Here is a 21,120-nt window from a genome sequence, read left to right as displayed (position 1 = left end):
TTAATCTTCCTAAATTTGTTTTTGTTTTGTTAATCTTCCAAAATTTATTAAGACTTGTTTTATGACTTAACATATGATCCATCCTGGAGAATGTTCCATATTCAGTTGAGAAGAATATATACACTCCTGCCCTGTGTTGGATGAAATGTTCTGTAACTGTTAAGTCCATTTGGTCTAACTTACAGTTCAAGTCCAGTGTTTTCATAATGATTTTTTGTATAGATGATCTATCTATTGATGAAACTAGGGTACTGAAGTCCCTTATGTTTATATATGCTTATCTCTTTCTCCCTCTGGTCTGTCAATGCTTACTTTATATATTTGGGTATTCCTGTGTTTTTTAGATGCAAAATATATACAAATGTTATATTCTTTTGTTAGATTGACTCCTTGAGCATTATATAATGACCTTCTTTGTCCCTTGTTACACTTCTGGCATAAAGTCCAGGGAGACACCTGTAATTTGGAACAGGCTTGAGGGAGAAGGTAGAGAAAGTGTCTTCTGGCCTCCCTGGTCTTTCGGGTGCCCCTTGTTGTTTGTTGTTTGGTAACCAAGTCGTGTCTGTTTGTGACCCCATGGACTGCAGCACACCAGGCTTCCCTGTCCCCCATCATCTCCCAGAGTTTGCCCAAGTTCATGTCCATTGAATCAGTGATGCCATCCAACTATCTCATCTTGTGTCACCCTCTTCTTCTGCCTTCACTCTTTCCTAGCTTCAGGGTCTTTTTCAGTGAGTCAGCTGTTCACATCAGGTGACCAAGGTTTTGGAGCTTCAGCGTCAGTCCTTCCAGAGAGTATTCAAGGTTGATTTCCTTTAAGATTGACTGATTTGATCTCCTTGCTTTCCAAGGGACTCTCAAGAGTCTTCACCAGCACCACAGTTACCCCAGATGCATGCTAAAATAGAAGCCTGACTTTTAACGTATGAAAATAGACCTATTTTGGAGAAAGTCTGGGAGATGGGCATATCTTGCTTGCTTCTTCTGTACTGAATTCTAAGATGTTAGCCATGGTACGTCCTTGCAAGCCTGTTAAGAACTGCTTCTTTGTTTGCTATAATCTTGTGGGTCTCAGGGATGCAGGCCCCATTGGCTTTCACAGCTAAGTGTTTTGAAAACCCATTGCTCACATGGAAGTCTTAAAAGTTGGAACACTACATGTGGGATCTAAGCCCTTTACTCTTAAGGAAGAAACTGGAAGCCAGGTGTTCCTTCCCATTGTATAGCCTGTGCTTGGCATGGCCTTTATGGCAAAAGTGAAGCTCAGCTTTCCTATTAGTTTTGGTGTGGGCTTTTCTCATTCACCCAATGTGTAGATGTTTCTCAGCTAGTTTTTTCAAAGGGAATTGTTCCTTGTACAGTTGTAGATTTCATCATTTGTACATGGAAGGAGATATGAAAGGAGCCTATATTGCCATCTTGGCCTGGCCAGTTGAATCATGATGTTTACTTTAGAGGGTTTTAAAATTTTTTTTTTGAATTATAAAGTATGATAACTCATTTACAGGAGATTTGGAAAATACAGAACAAGATTACATATAGTTATACTGTATATTACAATTTTTTAAGTAGATAAATTAAGATTTTTAGTTGGAGTTTCAATATCAAACTCTCAAAAATTAATATAATGAGTATACAGAGAAGAAGGATGTAGTAGACCTGAAAAGCTCTGTGAACCAATTCAACATAATTAAGATTTATACATTTTCACACATCAGAAGGATACAAGTTATATGCAAGTTCCCATAGATTGTAAACTAGGAGACACTGAAACATACCCAAAGACATAAAACAAGGTTCAAAAATTTCATGGTTTAAAGGTATTGAAATCATAGCATCAGTTTTGTTATCACTGTGGTATTATGTTAGAATTCAATATCAAGAGATATTTGAAAATAACCCATATATTTTCAAGTGCAATGTGACATTTACCAAGAGAGAGCTTCAACTTAGACATCAAAAGCCTCAATTAAAAAAAAAAAAGCCTCAATAAAGTTAGACTGAAGAAAACAGAGGGTAATTGCAGAGGAGAAGGCATTTAATGAGAAATTAATATAAAAGTGAGAAATTAATGTTAAAGATACTTTAAAAAATCCCATGTATTTGGAAGTTTAATGTCAACTTTTAAATGATGGATGTATCTAAGAAGCCATAACAAGGAAAATTAGAAAATATTTGTAACTGAATGAAAATGAAAAGAGAATTTAGCAGCATTTGTTGCATGTAGCTGAAGCGGCTCAATGCAGTTAAATACAGTGTGGAGTCTTGAATGAGGTATGAAAACAAATAATTTTGTGAGATTTGAACATCATCTGTACTTTAGTTAATAATACTGTATCACTTGTTAATTTCCTGTGTTTTTTTAAATAACATAGTATATCTTTATATTCTCAGAATTGGATTAGAAGTTTCAAGCCTTATTCAAATTTTCTTTTTAAATCACTAAGATAATTGGAGAAGGAAATGGCAGCCCACTCCAATGTTCTTGCCTGGAGAATTCCAGGGACAGAGGAGCCTGGTGGGCTGCCGTCTATGGGGTCGCACAGAGTTGGACACGACTGAAGCGACTTAGCAGCAGTGAATTTTGGCTGATATTTCTTTTTTTATGAATAGCTAAGAAGACAATAAAAGAAATGTGTTAGAACTTGAAAATAAATAAATAAATAAATCACTAAGATAATACATTTTCTGGACTTTTACCAGTAATACTAGATGCCAAAATATATGACACTGTATCAAAATTTGAGTGAATATAAATTAGAACTCTAGCATTCTGTTCATACTAAGCCAAACAAGTAGAATCAAAGTGTCATAAATTTAGCTAGGCAAAAATTCACAATTTTTCTAAAATATATATATTATACATACTATATATATGTTACAAAAGCTTTTCTACTACACTTGATAATGGCTTGAGAAACAACAACAAAAAAGAGAGAAATTGGAAAACATAAGCTAAATGAAATGGGAGCATTGACTATGAAATAGAAAACATGAATCAAACTAGATAAAAGTAAAAGACCATCATCATGTAGTTTAGTTGCTTTTAAACATGGCTGTTGGTTAGGAATACATCTGGCACTTTGGAGAAGAGTAGCAATACCTGGGCATTTTTATTTTTCAAAAAATTCCAAGATAATTCTGTTGTGCATCTGGATTTTAAAAAGTAAATACAAGTTTTTCTGTTTAATGGTAATTTTAGTGATACATAATTCTGTTATTTTCTGTTGACCAATCATGATACAATGATATTAAGCAAATAACAATTACATAATCATAATACTGAAAGATGTTTATCAGTTTTCATAGTCAATAGCCAGACAAAAAATGATTACAGTTGCAAGCCATAATGGAAACATAATGAACCTCACAATATGAAATAATTACATACAGTTTTGGGCGTAGAGTAATATGGTAAGTGGAAGTGCATATGTGTGCATGTTCTCATCTGCCCATCCAGTCTATGTCTTTTGATTGGTGCATTTAATCCATTTATAGTTTAGGTAATTATCACTATGTATGATCCTATGAGTCTTTTCCAACACCACAGTTCAAAAGCATCAATTCTTCGGCGCTCAGCTTTCTTCACAGTTGGAAAAGACTCTTGAGAGTCCCTTGGACTGCAAGGAGATCCAACCAGTCCATTCTAAAGGAGATCAGTCCTAGGTGTTCTTTGGAAGGAATGATGCTAAAGCTGAAACTCCAGGACTTTGGCCACCTCATGTGAAGAGTTGACTCAATGGAAAAGACTCTGATGCTGGGAGGGATTGAGGGCAGGAGAAGGGGCCGGCAGAGGATGAGATGGCTGGATGGCATCACCGACTTAATGGACGTGAGTGTGAGTGAACTCCGGGAGTTGGTGATGGACAGGGAGCCCTGGCGTGCTGCAATTCATGGGGTCGCGTGGATTCGGACACGACTGAGCAACTGAACTGAACTGAAGGGAGTAAAAGTAAACACAGCCAGTTATAGAACTGCTGTGACTTAAGTTACATAGTCATGTTAATGTATGTACTGAATCTTGATGTGACCAAAAGTATGTTTTAATTAGGTAGGAGTGGTGAAATATAAGAGATATGTGCATATTATGCTAGGCAAGGCATGGATGGTGTGGGTGATGGGGAAGAGAACTAAATTGTCCTGTTTCATAGTTAGAGGTCAGTAGATAAATTATTTAAAACTTTCTTTTTGGTCATAGGCCTCATATAGCTGATAAACATAGTGTGAGTAAGGGAAAGTAACAGTGATAAATCAGGCATTAGCTGAAGGAAAGCCTGGTTTTCTCATTCCTGTGTTTGTGTATTATGTGAACCTTTGAAAGCTATTTGCAAAATTTTGTTTATATGTTCCCGAAGTTTTCAGAGTGACCTTAAAAAATGTCCAGACTTCTGTCTTTAGGAGAGGTTGTAAGGGGTGGTATGATGATAGTGATGGTGGTTTTCAGCATGCTTGACAGCTGAGGTTGTTTGGTGTTGATTCTTTTTTTTTTGTATAATTTATTTTTTTAAAGTTTTTGGCTCCATGGCATGTAGGATTTTAGATTCCTGACCAGGGATTGAACTCTGCCCCCTGCATTGGAAGTACAGAGTCTTAACCACTGGACTGCCAGGCAAGTCCCCTGGTGTTGATTCTTGATTCATGTTTTTCTTCATGTATTATTTAATCACCTTATATGAAAAAAAAAAATCAGAGAAGGCGATGGCAACCCACTCCAGTACTCTTGCCTGGAAAATCCCATGGATGGAGGAGCCTGGTGGGCTGCAGTCCATGGGATTGCTAAGAGTCGAACACGACTGAGCAACTTCACTTTCACGTTTCAGTTTCGTGCATTGGAGAAGGACATGGCAACCCACTCCAGTGTTCATGCCTGGAGAACCCCAGGGACAGGGGAGCCTGGTGGGCTGCCGTCTCTGGGGTCGCACAGAGTCGGACACGACTGGAGCGACTTAGCAGCAGCAGCAGCAGGATCCTATGATCCTGTTGGGCTTCTCTGGTGGCTCTGACGGTAAAGGATCCACCTGTAATGTGGGAGACCCAGGTTTGATCCCTGGATTGGGAAGATCCCCTGGAGGAGAGCATGACAACCCACTCGAGTATTCTTGTCTGGAGAATCCTCTTGGACAAAGGAGCCTGGCGGGCTACAGTCCGTGGGGTCACAAAGTATCTGACATGACTGAACAACTAAGCACAGCACAGCACATGATCCTATTACCGTTTTCTTTTTTTCAATTAATTTTTTTATTGAAGGATAGTTGCTTTACAGAATTTTGTTGTTTTCTGTCAAACCTCAACATGAATCAGCCGTAGGTATAAATATATCCCCTCCCTTTTGAACCTCCCTCCCATCTCCCTCCCCATCCCACCCCTCTAGGTTGATACAGAGTCCCTGTTTGAGTTTCTTGAGCCATACAGCAAATTCCCATTGGCTACCTATTTTATGTAGGGCCTGTTAACCATTTTCTTAATTGTTTTGGGTTTATTTTTTGTAGATCCTTTCTTTTGTGTTTCCTGCCTAGAGAAGTTCCTTTAGTATTTGTTGTAAAGTTGTTTTGGTGATGCTGAATTCTCTTAATTTTGCTTCTCTGGAAAACTTTGGATTTCTCAATCAAATCTGAATGAGAGTCTTGCTGGATAGATTATTCTTGGTTGTAGGTTCTTCCCTCTCATCGCTTTTAATGTATCATGCCATTCCCTTCTGGCTTGGAGAGTTCCTGTTGAGAAATCAGCTGATAACCTGATGGGAGTTCCCTTGAGTATTATTTATCATTTTTCCCTTATTGCTTTTAATATTTTATCTTTGTCTTTAGTTTTTATCAGTTTAATTATTGTGTGTCTCGGTGTGTTTCTCCTTGAGTTTATTTTGCCTGGGACTCTGCATTTCCCGGACTTGGTTGACGATTTCCTTTTCCATATTGAGGAAGTTTCCAGCTGATATCTCCAGATATTTTCTTGGGTCCCTTCTCTCTCTTTTTGTGGGACTGGTATAATGCAGATGTTGGTGCATTAACTTAGACTGTCTTTATTTTTTTTTTCATTCTTTGTTTTATATTCTGTTTTGTGGCAGTGATTTCCACCATTCTGTCTTCCAGGTCACTTACCTGTTCTTCTGCCTCTGTTACTGATTCCCTCTAGTGCATTGTTCATCTCTGCTTGTTTGTCCTTAGTTCTTCTAGACCTTTGGTAAACATTTCTTACATCTTCATTGTTTTCCTGAGATCCTGGATCATCATCACTATCATTAGAAAATGCAAGATTATATTAAAAAATATTTTTTACTGCTTTTGAGTACATATGTGATTTTTCAGATAGACTCTTGGTAGTTATTCACCCCTATTGATCATGGCAGTTTATTCTTGAATTTGGAATTAATATCAGTATTGATGCATAGAAATAATTTAATATTAGTTCAAATTGCCATATGTATGATTAACATTGTCAGCTAAGACCTTAAAAAAGACCAACCCCACTGATAGTTGTGAAGCAATAAATGATTTTATAGTAAAATGGAAGTTATTGAAAAGCAAAGAAACTCAATTATTACTATAGAAATACTTGTAATTATTATGCTGAGCAGTTAAATCCCTTTTATAAAATGCTTGATATTGACTTACCTGGTGGTCCAGTTGCTAAGACTCTGCACTCCCACCGCTCAGGGCCTCAGTTCTATCCCTGGTCAGGAAACTAGATCTCACATACCACAAGTGAGTTCTCAATTTGCAACTAAAGATCCCATGTGTGGCAACGAAGACCCAGCACAGCCAAGTACATGATTTTTTTTTTAAATGCTTGATATTCATAGTACTATAGGAAAGTTGAATAAACAGAATCCAAAATTATGTTTCAGGTGAACCCTCTATACTTTTATTGAAATAGTAATATGCTTAGTGTTCTGGGGATTTATATAGCATTTATACAAAATTATAAAACCTCATTGCAAAAAATTGAATCTAAAAATTGTAAAGATTCTGCATAGTATATCTCTGTCACTTAGTAGTAGTAATCTTTGCTCACTTGTTATATATTACCAATGAGATAAATACAGTGGTATTGCACTTATCAGTTATTCAGAAGTGTGTAAATTCAGCTACTTAGAAAGTTATCAGAATATTCTCAGAATAGCTGCAATTCTTAAATGAACTATAGATACATAGATCTTAGAACGTGTACCATGATTAGCCAGGATAGCAGGCAGAAGGTAGAATTTCTTTGTTTTCTGACACTAGCTCTCCAAGTCAATTTTAACTGGCTCTAAGATCTAGTTTGGAGAGAGAAAGAAGAAAAACTTAAGAGAAGAGCAGAAGCTGGCATAAATGTAACAATTAGAAGTAACTATAAATCGGAGAAGGCAATGGCACCCCACTCCAGTACTCTTGCCTGGAAAATCCCATAGATGGAGGAGCCTGGTAGGCTGCAGTCCATGGGGTCAGGAAGACTCTGACTGGACTGAGCAACTTCACTTTCAAATGTAACGATTAGAAGTAACTATAAATAGTGGAAAGCTGTTCACTGAAAGCAGCAGTAAATGACAGAGAACAGAAACAGAAGTGAGGGAGAAGAGAAGAAAGAACACTGAGGCATCTGATCTTTTCAGTTTAATAGCCTAAAAAGTACCCTAGTATTTGAGTGTGTCTGGAGTAAGGGCAAAGGTAAATCCATTTCTGAAGGCCATAAAATATCAGTGTATTATGGCCTACTACAGTCAGGATCACAACAGTGAGCTGCTTTGAGTTTTAAGAAAAAGTTGAATTATGTTTAATATATTTGGTTTACTACAATTTCTTCATGAAAGTTAGGTGTTGAACTCTAAGTTAAATGGAATCCTGCTTATCTGAGATACCACATTTCTTAGTGTGACTGGGTAACACACAGACGTTTAAAAGAAACTTAAACTGCACATGACCTTATATATGTGAACTTTATAGTTATTTCATTAAATAATTGTGGTTATAACAATGTGAATACAAAATTTGCTTGAAAAAATTGGCACTTCTGCCACTTACAAATCAAGTTTGCCTAAAATAAAGTGGTATAAAGACAACAGAAGTGAAATATGCATTTTGTAATGCACACTGTTGTTATGACAGTTTTAGCTATAAGCACAGTATTTTTAGAAAGAATGGAAACTATCAGTTTAAAAGTGACTGGTTTAGAAATTTGCATCTTATGGACACCTGTAAGAAAAGGAGAATGTGTTTGAACAGGGGACTACTATACATATTATATAACTTTTAAAATTAAAATGTCCTCCCTTTATTTTTTTGACTTGAGCGCTTTTCAGTATATACAGTCTCAATTCTTGGGATCCCTGAGTTGGGTCACAGGACACAAATAAAGGACATGGAGAAACAGAAATGAAAAGTTTATTTAATAAGGATTGATTTATTAAACATTATTAATTATTTAAAGGCTTTAAAATTTTTCTAGTAAAGATTTTTTGTGATGATGATATATACAGCAGAGAAGCTAATATACATTTATTTCCTATTACAAATTCTGAAGGACATTATTTTTTGTGTGTATATATGTTAGATTGACAAATGATTATGTACCTTTTTATACTTTTGCAAAAAATTTTATACGTAAGTTTTCAGTCTTTAATAGAAATTTATATTGTCATAAATATTAAGAAAAATTCTATAAGGAACATACAGTTTTCATGGAATTCCTTATATAGTTTAAATATAATGCTAATGACTATAGTTAATTGTCCCAAAATGAAGGGTTTTAACGTAGTTTTAACTATATAGTTTTAACATAGTTAACAACCCTCATGAGTTGTTATAAAAGAATTTCTGTACTGTACTAGAACCAAGTTTAACTTAGATGACTTCTAAGTCTATGATTTTCTAAGTAATTCATTTATTTAACAGATATGTAATCAGCACCTACTATGTACCAATTTTTCTATAGGAATCAGAATTAACCAGATTACAAGCCAAAATTTCTGGACATGAAAGGGCAGAAGACATCAAATTTCTACCAGCCCCATTTACATCTCCAGTAGAAATCACGCCTGATATTCAAGATTCAAAATTAGCTAAGCATTCTCACACAGCTTTTTTCAAGTGTAGAAAACTACGTCGCTCTATTAGTGCCAGTGATCTTAGTTTCAGAACTCATGGTGATGAAGATCTTTCTGAAGAATTACTACAAGACTTAAAAAAAATGCAATTGGAACAACCTTCAACGTTAGAAGAAAGCCAGAGAGATCTAACTTATGCCCAGTCAGACTCATTTAAACCTCTCACATATGATGATAATTCTGAGAATAATGACTTCAGTACTCTGAGTGGAATGCTAAGATACATAAACAAAGAAGTGCGACTATTAAAAAAATCTTCTATGCAAACAGGTGCTGGTTCAACTCAGGTATGTATTTCATACATTAGAAGTTACAATGATTTGTCTCCAATGAGGATCATTTTCTTTTTTAAAGAAAAAAATGCATACATTTAAATAAAATACTCATGTCATTAGGTGATGTGCTCAATTATTCAAAGTATGAAAAAACTCCTTGTAAGTTCAAAATACTTTTACCTAGACAAGTAGAGTTGAAAATTTAGCTTTGAAAATTAATTTTTGTTAAAATAGACTAATATTTGATTAAGTATAATCTCTATACTTGATTAAAGACTAACTCTACCTCATATTAGGAAAGTATTTTGAACTCCAGAGTACTGGAAAATGTTCTTTGGAGTGCTAAAATTAGTTGTGTTCCTAGACTTCCTGGAAACCATTCTAGTAAAAATTATTCAGGTAGCCTTTTGTTTTGGTCATAGGCTTCCATAGTGACTCAGAATATCACATTCACATGATTTTTCTACTTCCGTTATTTTTTAAACATAGCGTCCTGAAGAGGCAACTTTATCGCTGCTACACATATATTACAGACAACTTGTAATTGTTTGTAAGCAGTTAATCTATAGTTTGCACACAGAAATAAAGATTTCTTTCAGGTAATTTCACCTTTTTTGAAATGTCCATTTTCCTCGTTTCAAACATATCAAAGTAGATTTGGTGGCCTAAAATGTTTAAAAAGTGTTTTTGGAATGGATTCAGGACAGACTCAGTTCAGTTCAGTTCAGTTGCTCAGTCGTGTCTGACTCTTTGCAACCCCATGGACCGCAGCACGCCAGGCCTCCCTGTCCATCACCAACTCCTGGAGTCCACCCAAACCCATCTCGATCGAGTTGGTGATGCCATCCAACCATCTCATCCTCTGTCGTGCCCTTCTCTTCCTGCCCTCAATCTTTCCCAGCATCAGGGTCTTTTCAAATGAGTCAGCTCTTCACATCAGGTGGCCAAAGTATTGGAGTTTCAGCTTCAGCATCAGTCCTTCCAGTGAATAGTCAGAACTGATCTCCTTTAGGATGGACTGGTTGGATCTCCTTGCAGTCCAAGGGACTCTCAAGAGTCTTCTGCAACACCACAGTTCAAAAGCATCAATTCTTCAGCACTCAGCTTTCTTTATAGTCCAACTCTCACATCCAAAAATGACCACAGGAAAAACCATGGCCTTGACTAGACGGCCATTTGTTGGCAGAGTAATGTCTCTGCTTTTGAATATGCTATCTAGGTTGGTCATAACTTTCTTTCCAAGGAGTAAGCGTCTTTTAATTTCATGGCTGCAGTCACCATTTGCAGTGATTTTGGAGCCAAAAAAAATAAAGTCTGACACTGTTTCCACTGTTTCCCCATTTATTTCCCATGAAGTGATGGGACCGGATGCCATGATCTTCGTTTTCTGAATGTTGAGCTTTAAGCCAACTTTTTCACTCTCCTCTTTCACTTTCATCAAGAGGCTCTTTAGTTCTTCTTCACTTTCTGCCATAAGGGTGGTGTCATCTGCATATCTGAGGTTATTGATATTTCTCTTGGCAATCTTGATTCCAGCTTGTGCTTAATCCAGCCCAGTGTTTCTCATGATGTACTCTGCATAGGAGTTAAATAAGCAGGGTGACAATATACAGCCTTGACGTACTCCTTTTCCCATTTGGAACCAATCTGTTGTTCCATGTCCATTTCTAACTGTTGCTTCCTGACCTGCATACAGGTTTCTCAAGAGGCAGGTCAGGTGGTCTGGTATGCCCATCTCTTTCAGAATTTTCCACAGTTTCTTGTGATCCACACAGTCCAAGCCTTTGGCATAGTCAATAAAGCAGAAATAGATGTTTTTCTGGAACTCTCTTGCTTTTTCGATGATCCAGCAGATGTTGGCAATTTGATCTCTGGTTCCTCTGCCTTTTCTAAAACCAGCTTGAACATCTGGAAGTTCACTGTTCACGTATAGCTGAATCCTGGCTTGGAGAATTTTAAGCATTATTTAACTGGCGTGTGTGATGAGTGCAATTGTGTGGTAGTTTGCGGTAGTTTGCCTTTCTTTGGGATTGGAATGAAAACTGACTTTTTCCAGTCCTGTGGCCACTGCTGAGTTTTCCAAATTTGTTGGCGTATTGAGTGCAGCACTTTCACAGCATCGTCTTTCAGGATTTGAAATAGCTCAACTAGAATTCCATCACCTCTACTAGCTTTGTCGCAGTGTTGGAGCTTTTTTTCATTTCTCCACATCCTTCCTTACATGATTAAAAAGAGCTTAATTTGGAACTCCCTGTTGGCCTGTAGGGCTTCCCTGATGGCTCAGATGGTAAAGAATTTGCCTGCGATGAGGGAGACCTAGGTTCAATCCCTGGGTTGGGAAGATCCCCTAGAGGAGGAAATGGCAATCCCACTCCAGGATTGTTGCCTGGAGAATCCCCATGGGCAGAGGAGCCTGGCAGGTTACAGTCCATGGGGTCGCAGAGTCAGACATGACTGAGCGACTAAGCACAGCGGCTAGCCTAGTGGTTAGGACTCCAGGCTTTTACTGGATTCATCCCCTGGTCGAGGAACTGAGATCCCACGTTGTTAGTTTCCTTTCTTGGATTTTCTTAATGGTTTATTTTGTCAGTTCCATTCACAATAAAGCCTCTAGCAGAGTAGTAGTTTGCTTTCAGTTTTGACAAAAGCTTCAAAAACTCTAAAAAGTTACACACACATACAATTTTGAACACAATTTCAAGAGTTCACACAAATGTCAAGTTAAAAACTCCTGCTTTAAAGCAGTTGTGAGTTAATTAGCTGATTTACAGTTTATTAGGAATTTGAAAGAAGTATTGTTTATCCATTTTGTTTTCAGAAAAAGCAGTTTTCAAAATATGGTCTGTATACCATGCAGTAAGATGAAAAATAAGAATTGAGAAAATCAGTGATTAGGTAACAATTAAAAGTGAAAGGAGAAAAAGGATGAAGTAGGAGTACAGATAAATACTTAGAGACATGATAACATTTTCAAATTCCTAGCCCAGGTAAAGATCAAGATATGACAAGAATATTTGACCTGTAGTTTTAGAATCTCCTGAGACGGTTCCCTCTATTTTTCTACGTCTCTATATTGTGCTACCTCTTTGTACAAGCATTTCTGTCCTATCTTTTTTTTTCTGCTCTGTTTTTCTCTCTTCTCTCTTTTTTCTCTCTTCTGTTTTTCATTGACTTTATCAATTTAATTTAATCCTTCATTCCCTCCTGACCCCCCCCAACCAGAATTATTTGCTTTTTCCATCCATGCAATCCATTACTGACTTTCTGATTCTTGTTTTTCAACTGACTAAATATTCTCCACTCTTGTTTTAAATTATGCCCCTGATTATTATAGTGGATTTTTAATGTTAAATCATGATTTCAAATAATAATCTATTACTTTGCATTTTTCCAGGGAGAAAATTTATAGTTAAAAGAAGATGCTGATGTGATGAAAAGTGGAATTTTTGGTACTGTGTAGTGTTTACTTATTATATGTAGTTCCTACTTCATATAAACTGGTATTTTATTGCTTTTAAATAAATTATATTTTAAGATTTTTAAAGAAAGTTCTTTCTTTTAAAGCTTCCTTATACGTTTTGTGATAATTAATTCAATTTATTCATTATTCTGGTTTGAACTTGCTACTTTCCTTTTATCTTTTACTTAGAAATCATTATTAAAATGCATAAGTACTTTGAATAACTTATATTTTCAATCAGACTCCCATATTATTTGCTTATTTTTCTAGTGATACTTTATTTTTAAAAGAAGTAATATGAATTTAGAGCTCATTCTGCCACAGGTTCATAATTGTACTAATAATGGCTAACTTTTGTTAAATGTTTACCACTTACCAGGCACTATTTTAGGCTCTTCATATTTGTTGACTCATTTAATCCACATAACAATCTTGTAAAGTAGATATTATAGGCATACCTCAGAGATATTGCAGCTTCAGTTCCAGACCATTGCAATAAAGCAGTAAACAAATTAAATCACAGTAAGGAAACATAATTTGTTATGTTTACATAACTATGTATGTTAGTCTCTGTAGCATTATATCTAAAAAAATCAATATACATGCCTTAATTTTAAAATGCTTTTATTACTAAAAAATGCTAACTATTACCTGAGCCTTCAGCAAGTCATAATCTTTTTTCTGCTGAAGGATATTGCCTCTCTCTTGGTGGTTGCTGAATGTTGGGGGTGGCTGTGGCAATTTCTTGAAATAAGACAACAGTGAAGATTGTCACATTGATTGACTCGCTCTTTAACAAACAATTCTCTGTAACATACAGTGCTGTTTGATAACATTACCAACAGTAGGACTTCTTTCAGAACTGGACTCAATTCTCTCACATCCCGCTTTATCAGCTAAGTTTATGTAATATTATAAGTCCTTTGTTGTCATTTCAACAAGCTTTACAGCATCTTCACCAGGAGTAGGTTCTATTCCAAGAAACTACTCTCTTTGCTCATCCATAAGAAGTAACCATTCTTTCATCTTGAGATTGTGGCAGTTTCATCAAAACTTCATTTTGGTTAGGTTGCTCAATCGTGTCCAACTCTTTGTGACCCCATGGACTACAGCACATCAGGCTTCCGTGTCTATCACTAGCTCCTGGAGCTTGCTCAAACTCACGTCCATTGAGTTGGTGATACCATCCAACCGTCTCATCTTCTGTCGTCCCCTTCTCCTCCCACCTTCAATCTTTCTCAGCATCAGGGTCATTTCCAAGGAGCCAGTTCTTCGCATCAGGTGGCCAAAGTATTGGAGCTTCAGCTTCAGCATTAGTCCTTCCAATAAATATTCAAGACTGATTTCCTTGAGGGTTGACTGGTTGGATCTCCTTGCAGTCCCAGGAACTCTCAAGAGTCTTCTCCAACACCACAGTTCAAAAGCATCAATTCTTCAGCACTCAATGCTCTTTATAGTCCAATTCTCACATCCATACACGGAGAAGGCAGTGGCACCCCACTCCAGTACTCTTGCCTGGAGAATCCCAGGGATGGAAGAGCCTGGTGGGCTGCTGTCTGTGAGGTCGCACAGAGTTGCACATGACTGAAGTGATTTAGCAGCAGCAGCACATCCATACATGACTACTGGAAAAACCATAGCTTTGACTAGACCGACCTTTGATGGCAAAGTAATGTCTCTGCTTTTTAATATGCTGTCTAGGTCGGTTATAGCTTTTCTTCCAAGGAGCAAACATCTTTTAATTTCATGGCTTCAGTCTCCATCTGCAGTGATTTTGGAGCCCAAGAAAATAAAGTCTGTCATTGTTTCCATTGTTTCCCCATCTATTTGCCATGAAGTGATGGGACTGGATGCCATGATCTTCGTTTTTTGAATGTTGAGTTTTAAGCCAGCTTTTTCACTCTCCTCTCACTTTCATCAAGAGGCTCTTTAGTTCTTTGCTTTCTGCCATAAGGATGGTGTCATCTGCGTATCTGAGGTTATTGATATTTCTCCCGGCAATCTTAATTCCAACTTGTGCTTCATCCAGCCTGGCATTTCACATGATGTACTCTGCATAAGTTAAATAAGCAGGGTGACTATATACAGCCTTGACACACTTCAGGCTCCACTTCTAATTCTAGTTCTCCTGCTGCTTCCCCCACTAAAGCCTAAACACCTCCAAGTCATCCAAGAGGGTTGGGATTAACTTCTTCCAAATTCCTGTGAATGTTGATATTTTGACTCAGTAATGATATTTTGAATCAGTAATGTTCTTAATGTTATTTAGCATAGTGAATCCTTTCTGTAAGATTTTCAGTTTCCTTTGCTTAGATTCATCAGAGGAATCACTCAGCTATAGCCTTAGAAAACTTTATTTCTCAAGTAATAACTCTTTGAAAGTAGAAATTGCTCCTTGATCTCTTGGGCTACCGAATGGATGTTGTGTTAAACAGCCATAAAGACAACATTAATCTGATTGTACATCTCCATCCAAGCTCTTAGTGGCCAAGTCCTTTGTAAATGAGCAGTAGTACAGATTTTTTGAAAGAAATCTTTTTTCTGAGCAGTAGGTCACAACGGTTGGATTCAGATATTCAGTAAACCATGTTGTAGACAGATGTATTGCCATCCAGGATTTATTGTTGCATTTACAGGGCACAGGCAGAGTAAATTTAGCATAATTTTTAAGGGCTGTGGGATTTTCAGAATGGAAAATGAGCATTGGCTTCAAGTCACCATCTGCGTTAGCCCCTAACAGAAGGTGAGCCAGTCTTTGCAGCTTTGAAGCCAGGTACTGACTTCTATCTATCTATGAACGACCTGCATGGTATCTTCTTTCAATCAAAGGCTATTTGGTCTACTTTCAAAGTCTGTTGTTTAGTGTGCCACTTTCATTATCTTAACTAGATCTTCTTAACTAAGTGACTTGCTGCAGCTTCTGTTATACATCAGTACTTGCTGCTTCACCTTGTAATGTGGGGAGGTGGCATCTTCCGTTAACCTCATGAACCAGCCTCTGCTGGCTTCAAACTTTTTTTCTGCAGCTTCCTCACCTCTCAACCTCTACAGAATTGAAGAGCATTCGGGCCTTGATTAAGACTTGGACGTGACTGAGCGACTAAGCACAGCACAGCACAGGGCCTTGATGAGGCTTTGGCTTAAGGGAATGCTGTGTCTGGTTTTATTTTCTATTCAAGTCACTAAAACTTTTTTCATATCAACAATTAGTAACATAAAGTACTGAGGAAAAAATTTAATGTGAGACATGAAACTTGTATATTAAAAAGTTCAAAACATTGCTAAGACAAGGATTTAAAGAAATAGAGAATATATATCACATGCTTGGTGTTCATTATTGCTAAGATGTCAGTTCTCTCCCAAACTGATTAATGTATAGATTCAGTGCAGACCCAAACAGAATTCCAGTAGGTTTTTTTTCGTTTTCTTTAAAGAAGTCAGCAAGCTGATTCTAACAGTTAATTGGAAATGTTAAGGACTTAGAGTAGACAAATAATCTTGAAAAAGAACAGGGTTGGAAGACTTACACTGTGCTACCTAATTTCAAGAGTTATTATAAAATTACAATTCAGTAGATCAAAAAATGAGCTCATAAATGTGTCAGTGGAACAGAACAGATTATATATTTATATGATTTAATATATATTTGCATATACAATATGTAAAAGTATATTTTTAATTGATTTTCAGCAAGGCACCGAAGTAATTCAATTTTGCAAGGAAAGTCCTCAACCAATAATGATGGAATTTTTGGAGAAACCGAAGGGCAAAAAATAGTCTCAACTTCTACCTCATATTTTTAAAATTAAGTTCGGGTGGCTCATAGACCTAAATGTAGAAGCTAAAACTAAAAAAATTCTAGAAGAAACAGAATAACCTCATGACTCTGAAGTATGTAGAAATTTCTTAGGACCCAAAAAGCACTAGTTATAAAAATTAATAACTTAGTTGATCAAAATTAAAAACTTCTTTCAAATCTCTCACCATTAAGAAAATGAGAGCTTCATTGGTGACTCAGTGCCAAAGAATCTGCCTGCCAATGCAGGAGACACGGATATGATCCTTAATCTAGGAAGATCCCACATGCTGCGAAGCAACTACGCCCATGTGCCACAACTATTGAGCCTGTGCTCTAGAGCCTGGGAGCTGCAACTACTGAGCCCATGTGTCGCAACTACTGAAGCGCATGCTCCCTATAGCCCGTGCTTGCAAGAGAAGCCACCACAATGAGAATCCCCACTCAGTGCTGCTAGAAAGTAACCTCCACTTGACACAACTAGAGAAAAGCCTGCACAGCTAAAGCCCGCTTTAATAAAATAAATTATTTTTAAAAAGGAAGATGCATACTACAGAGCAAGAACTATAAATATGTGAGACGTAAAACTTGTACTCAAAAAAATTTTTTTTAAGAAACAATATAAATTAAAAAAATTTAATCCCAATTTAAAAATAAGTAAGACTTAGATACGTCACAGAATAATATATGTGAGTGGTCATGTGAACATTTAAAAGTATTCAACATCTGCAGTCATTAAGAAAATGAAAATAGAACCACAACAGGCTACCCATTAGAATAGCTAATATTAACAAATGAACAAAAACGAATAGCTAATATCAAAGTGACTGGTAACACAAAGTGAGGTAGAATATCTAGAATCACTTCGGAAAATTCTTTGGCAGTTCGTTTTAATTTCTGCTTACATCTGTTATATGATCCAGCAGCTAAGACTTGTACATTAATGTTCATAGTATCTTTTCTCATTTGTAGCCAAAAACTGGAAAAACTATAGTCCATGAATAGAAGAATGAATAGGCAACTTGATACCTTCATACATTTAAATACTATTAGGAGAATAAACTCTTGTTATACAGAAAAACATAGAAAAGTTTCAAAAACATATTGAATGAAAAAAGCTATACATAAAACTAAATACTATATGACTCTCTTTATATGACTTAACAAACAAAACCAATGTATAATAAAAATCAAAATAGTGCTTATCTCTCAGGGGCAGGAAACTGAATAGAAAAGGGATAGAAGAAATTTCCTAGGATAATAGAAATGTTCTGTCTTGATTAGGTTGTTTGTTACACAGCACAGGTATATACATTTGATAAAGTTCATTGACTTACATGCTTACAATATCTGGCTTAATTGTTCATGAGTTCTATATCATTAATAAAAATTTAAATATTTAGAATAAGGAGAAATGGGCTTTGAGATCGTATAGATCTGGATTTGATCCTGGTTTCTTCACTTTTAAAAGCAGATGACCTTGAGCTAGTTATTGACTAACTGAACTTTAGTCTCCTTAAACGTAAAATAGAGGCAATAGCTACCTTAGAAGCTTATGGTGAGGATAAATTTAGATAACACACATGAAATACTAGTATACTACCTGACTAGAAAGTACCCAATAGACAATAACTGCTATCATTGAGGCAGTACAATGATGAGGTCAAGAGTATGGGCTCTGGAACCAGATTACTTCTGAACCAGTGGCTTTGCCACCAGTTTACTGTATCACATTGGGCAAGTTATTCAATCTTTCTGTGCCTTTGTTTCCTCAGTAATAAAATAGGAAAATGGCACATGCCTTAAATGGTTATTATCAGTATTAAGTCAATTTTGCTTAGAGCACTTAGAATAATGGCAATAGTAAATGATCAGTAAATCCTATTACCTACTGTTGTTATTCATTTTCTCATTTAACCTAGGTATTATGATGGTCTATCACTTCAAATCACTTCCTTGCCATTATCCTCAAATTTTTAGTTTTTTAGTTACGTGGAAAAGCTTTGCTCAATTCATTAACTGTTCTTTTTGCCCCCTATATTTAAGTTGTTATATATTGTTTGAGAAAAGCATGCAACCATACTGTGGAGAAGACTGCTAATATTTCACCAAAATTGGTCCTTTTTGTTTTTTTGTAATTACAGAGTTTTAGCTGGGCCCAGTGGCCAGACACTATATTTCCCAGCCTCTTCAGTGACTAAGTTCTTATCAGAAGGCTACAAGCAGAAATGTGTATAATTTCAGGCCTGGGCATTAAAATATTATATATGTGCTCCTCCAAGGTCTTTTCCGTTCTCTTAAGCTGGAATTGCCTGCAACCCAACGTCAATCATGTAGATGAGGAAAACACCATAGGAGATGGCAGAAAAACGAAATAGAAAGAACCTGGATGCCTGTGTGACCTCAAGCATTCTCCTTGGATGAATAAGAGAAAAATAAAATTCTGTCTTTTTGAAACCACTGAATATTGAGGATCTGTTTGTAAAGTAGCTTAACCTTACCCTAATTTTACGCCATTGCCTAAAGATTCTTTATATTAATCTTTATCTCCACATGGATCAAATCTTCACTACTCCTAAGGCTATTCTGACACCCACACACAGATACATATTTTGCAGGTGACTTTACCTCCTCCTCCAGAGAAAGAATGGCAGCCATCAGAGAATTTCTACAGTTTCCTGCCCCTTCATTTACAAACTTAATCTGCACTTGGTTTACCTCTTGTTCACCTGAGTGAAGTTTAGGTTTCCCTCTAGGTAATCTGTTTACCTTTATTTTGAATCCCTCTCTGTATCCTCAGGGACTTATCCCCTTCATCAATAATTTCCTCTCATCTCTCTTGTCAACTGTTAATTTTTTTTCCCAACAACATTAAACATATCCTAGTCCCACCTAACCTAAAAAAGAAAAATCTTTTCCTCAATCTCACATCCTCAGTCTAGCTACCATTCCATCATGTACTTACATGGCCCATATTCTTGAAAGCGTTGATTAAATTAGCTGTTTCTGTTTCATTTCCCCTCCTTTCTCATGTGCCTGCAAGAGATCCAGCTTTTTTGGTTATTTCCCAGACATATCTCAGAACCTTTATATCCTTTAAATTCATTCTAGTTGTCAGATGTCACCTTAGCCAGAGAGGCAAAGCTAACAGGATAAGTATCCTGGTTGGCCATAGCAAACATTTGATTTATTTTAGAACTGTTCAAAAGATGCATGCATAATAGATGAGATGATATTATTTTGTTTTCAGTAGATGTCCAATTAATTCCACTTTGTTCGGATTCCATTATCATGTAATCTTATAAGTATACATTTGCTTCACACAAGCTTTTTATTAGTAAGATGAGGCTATGATAATGTGCCAGTATGACTGTCTAGTAAATTTCATTTATAAATTATTTGGGTTAAGTATCAATCTTCTATGAATGATTGCCATGTATCAGTTTTTCTAAATGAATATTTTGTTATCTACAGAGCTGAGTATCAAGCTATAAGCCACAGTAGCTTTATGACAGAATACCATAACATGGCTCTCTTTTGAGGGGTCAGTTTGCTCTCTGAAGATAAAGCCTTACAGCTTGCTATACATATATATATATATTTTTAATGTGTATTAGGCAGGGTGAACACAGTGTAGACTTAGGACAAATAAAACAACTTTTTGTTGACAGTGAAGAGGGGTATTGTTCTTAAATCTGGCCTTTCTCAAGGGGAGATTTTTAAGAGCAAGGGGAGAAACAAATATTGTACTTAATGGATTGGCAAAACAACTATAGGATAAAAGCGAAGTATTATTTAAAGGTGAGGAAGTACTGGAAAATCTTGGCATTAGGGCAATGTAAATTGTGCTGTGCTTAGTCACTCAGTCATGTCTGACTCTGTGACCCCATGGACTGTAGCCTGCGAGGCTCCTCTGTCAATGGGAATTCTCCAAGCAAGAACACTGGAGTGGGTTGCCATGCCCTCCTCCAGGGGATCTTCCCAACCCAGGGATTGAACCCAGGTCTCCCACATTGCAGACAGATTCTTTACCATCTGAGCCACCAGGGAAGCAAGCCCAAGTAAACTGGAGTGGCTAGCCTGTGTAAATTAGGTCAAGCTATTAGAGCTGACCTACTCTACTACATTATTTCAAACACTCCTATCATAAGTGGCTCCAGTTATTTAACCAAGTAATGAAAGTTGGTGATGGACAGGGAGGCCGGGTGTACTGCGGTTCATGGGGTCTCTTAGTCAGACACGACTGAGCGACTGAACTGAACTGACTAAATGAAAATCAACATGGACACAAGCTCACATCTAAAAGAAACTAGGGCCTGCTTAAAAGAAAACAAACATTAGCTATAAGGAAGATACTTTATCAAAGTAAAGTATAGATAAGCAGTAATGAAAATATTTAAAAGTTTCATTTTATTATGCTTGTCATATAAAGTATACCATTGCTTCTACCAAAGCTCGAAATTTACTTAGCAGATTAATAAAATTGGTAAACAAAATGTGATAAGTT

The 21,120-nt window shown here is 36.6% G+C and overlaps 1 protein-coding gene across 1 annotated transcript in view; it reads left to right on the top strand.

Annotated features, from left to right (window-relative positions):
* Window positions 1–15,896, top strand: part of CCDC18 (coiled-coil domain containing 18) — a 110,983-nt gene extending 95,087 nt beyond the window's left edge. Inside the window, exons 27-29 of the mRNA XM_052638044.1 lie at window positions 8,911–9,369; window positions 9,847–9,907; window positions 15,844–15,896. Coding sequence (XP_052494004.1) covers window positions 8,911–9,369; window positions 9,847–9,907; window positions 15,844–15,896 — 573 coding nt within the window. The remainder of the gene's footprint in view (window positions 1–8,910; window positions 9,370–9,846; window positions 9,908–15,843) is intronic.
* The last annotated feature ends 5,224 nt before the right edge of the window (window positions 15,897–21,120 follow it).

Source organism: Budorcas taxicolor, chromosome 3 (assembly GCF_023091745.1).
Source record: "Budorcas taxicolor isolate Tak-1 chromosome 3, Takin1.1, whole genome shotgun sequence".
Lineage (NCBI taxonomy): Eukaryota > Metazoa > Chordata > Mammalia > Artiodactyla > Bovidae > Budorcas > Budorcas taxicolor.
Note: the sequence above shows the minus strand (reverse complement) of the source record. Positions and strands in the feature narration are given on the sequence as shown.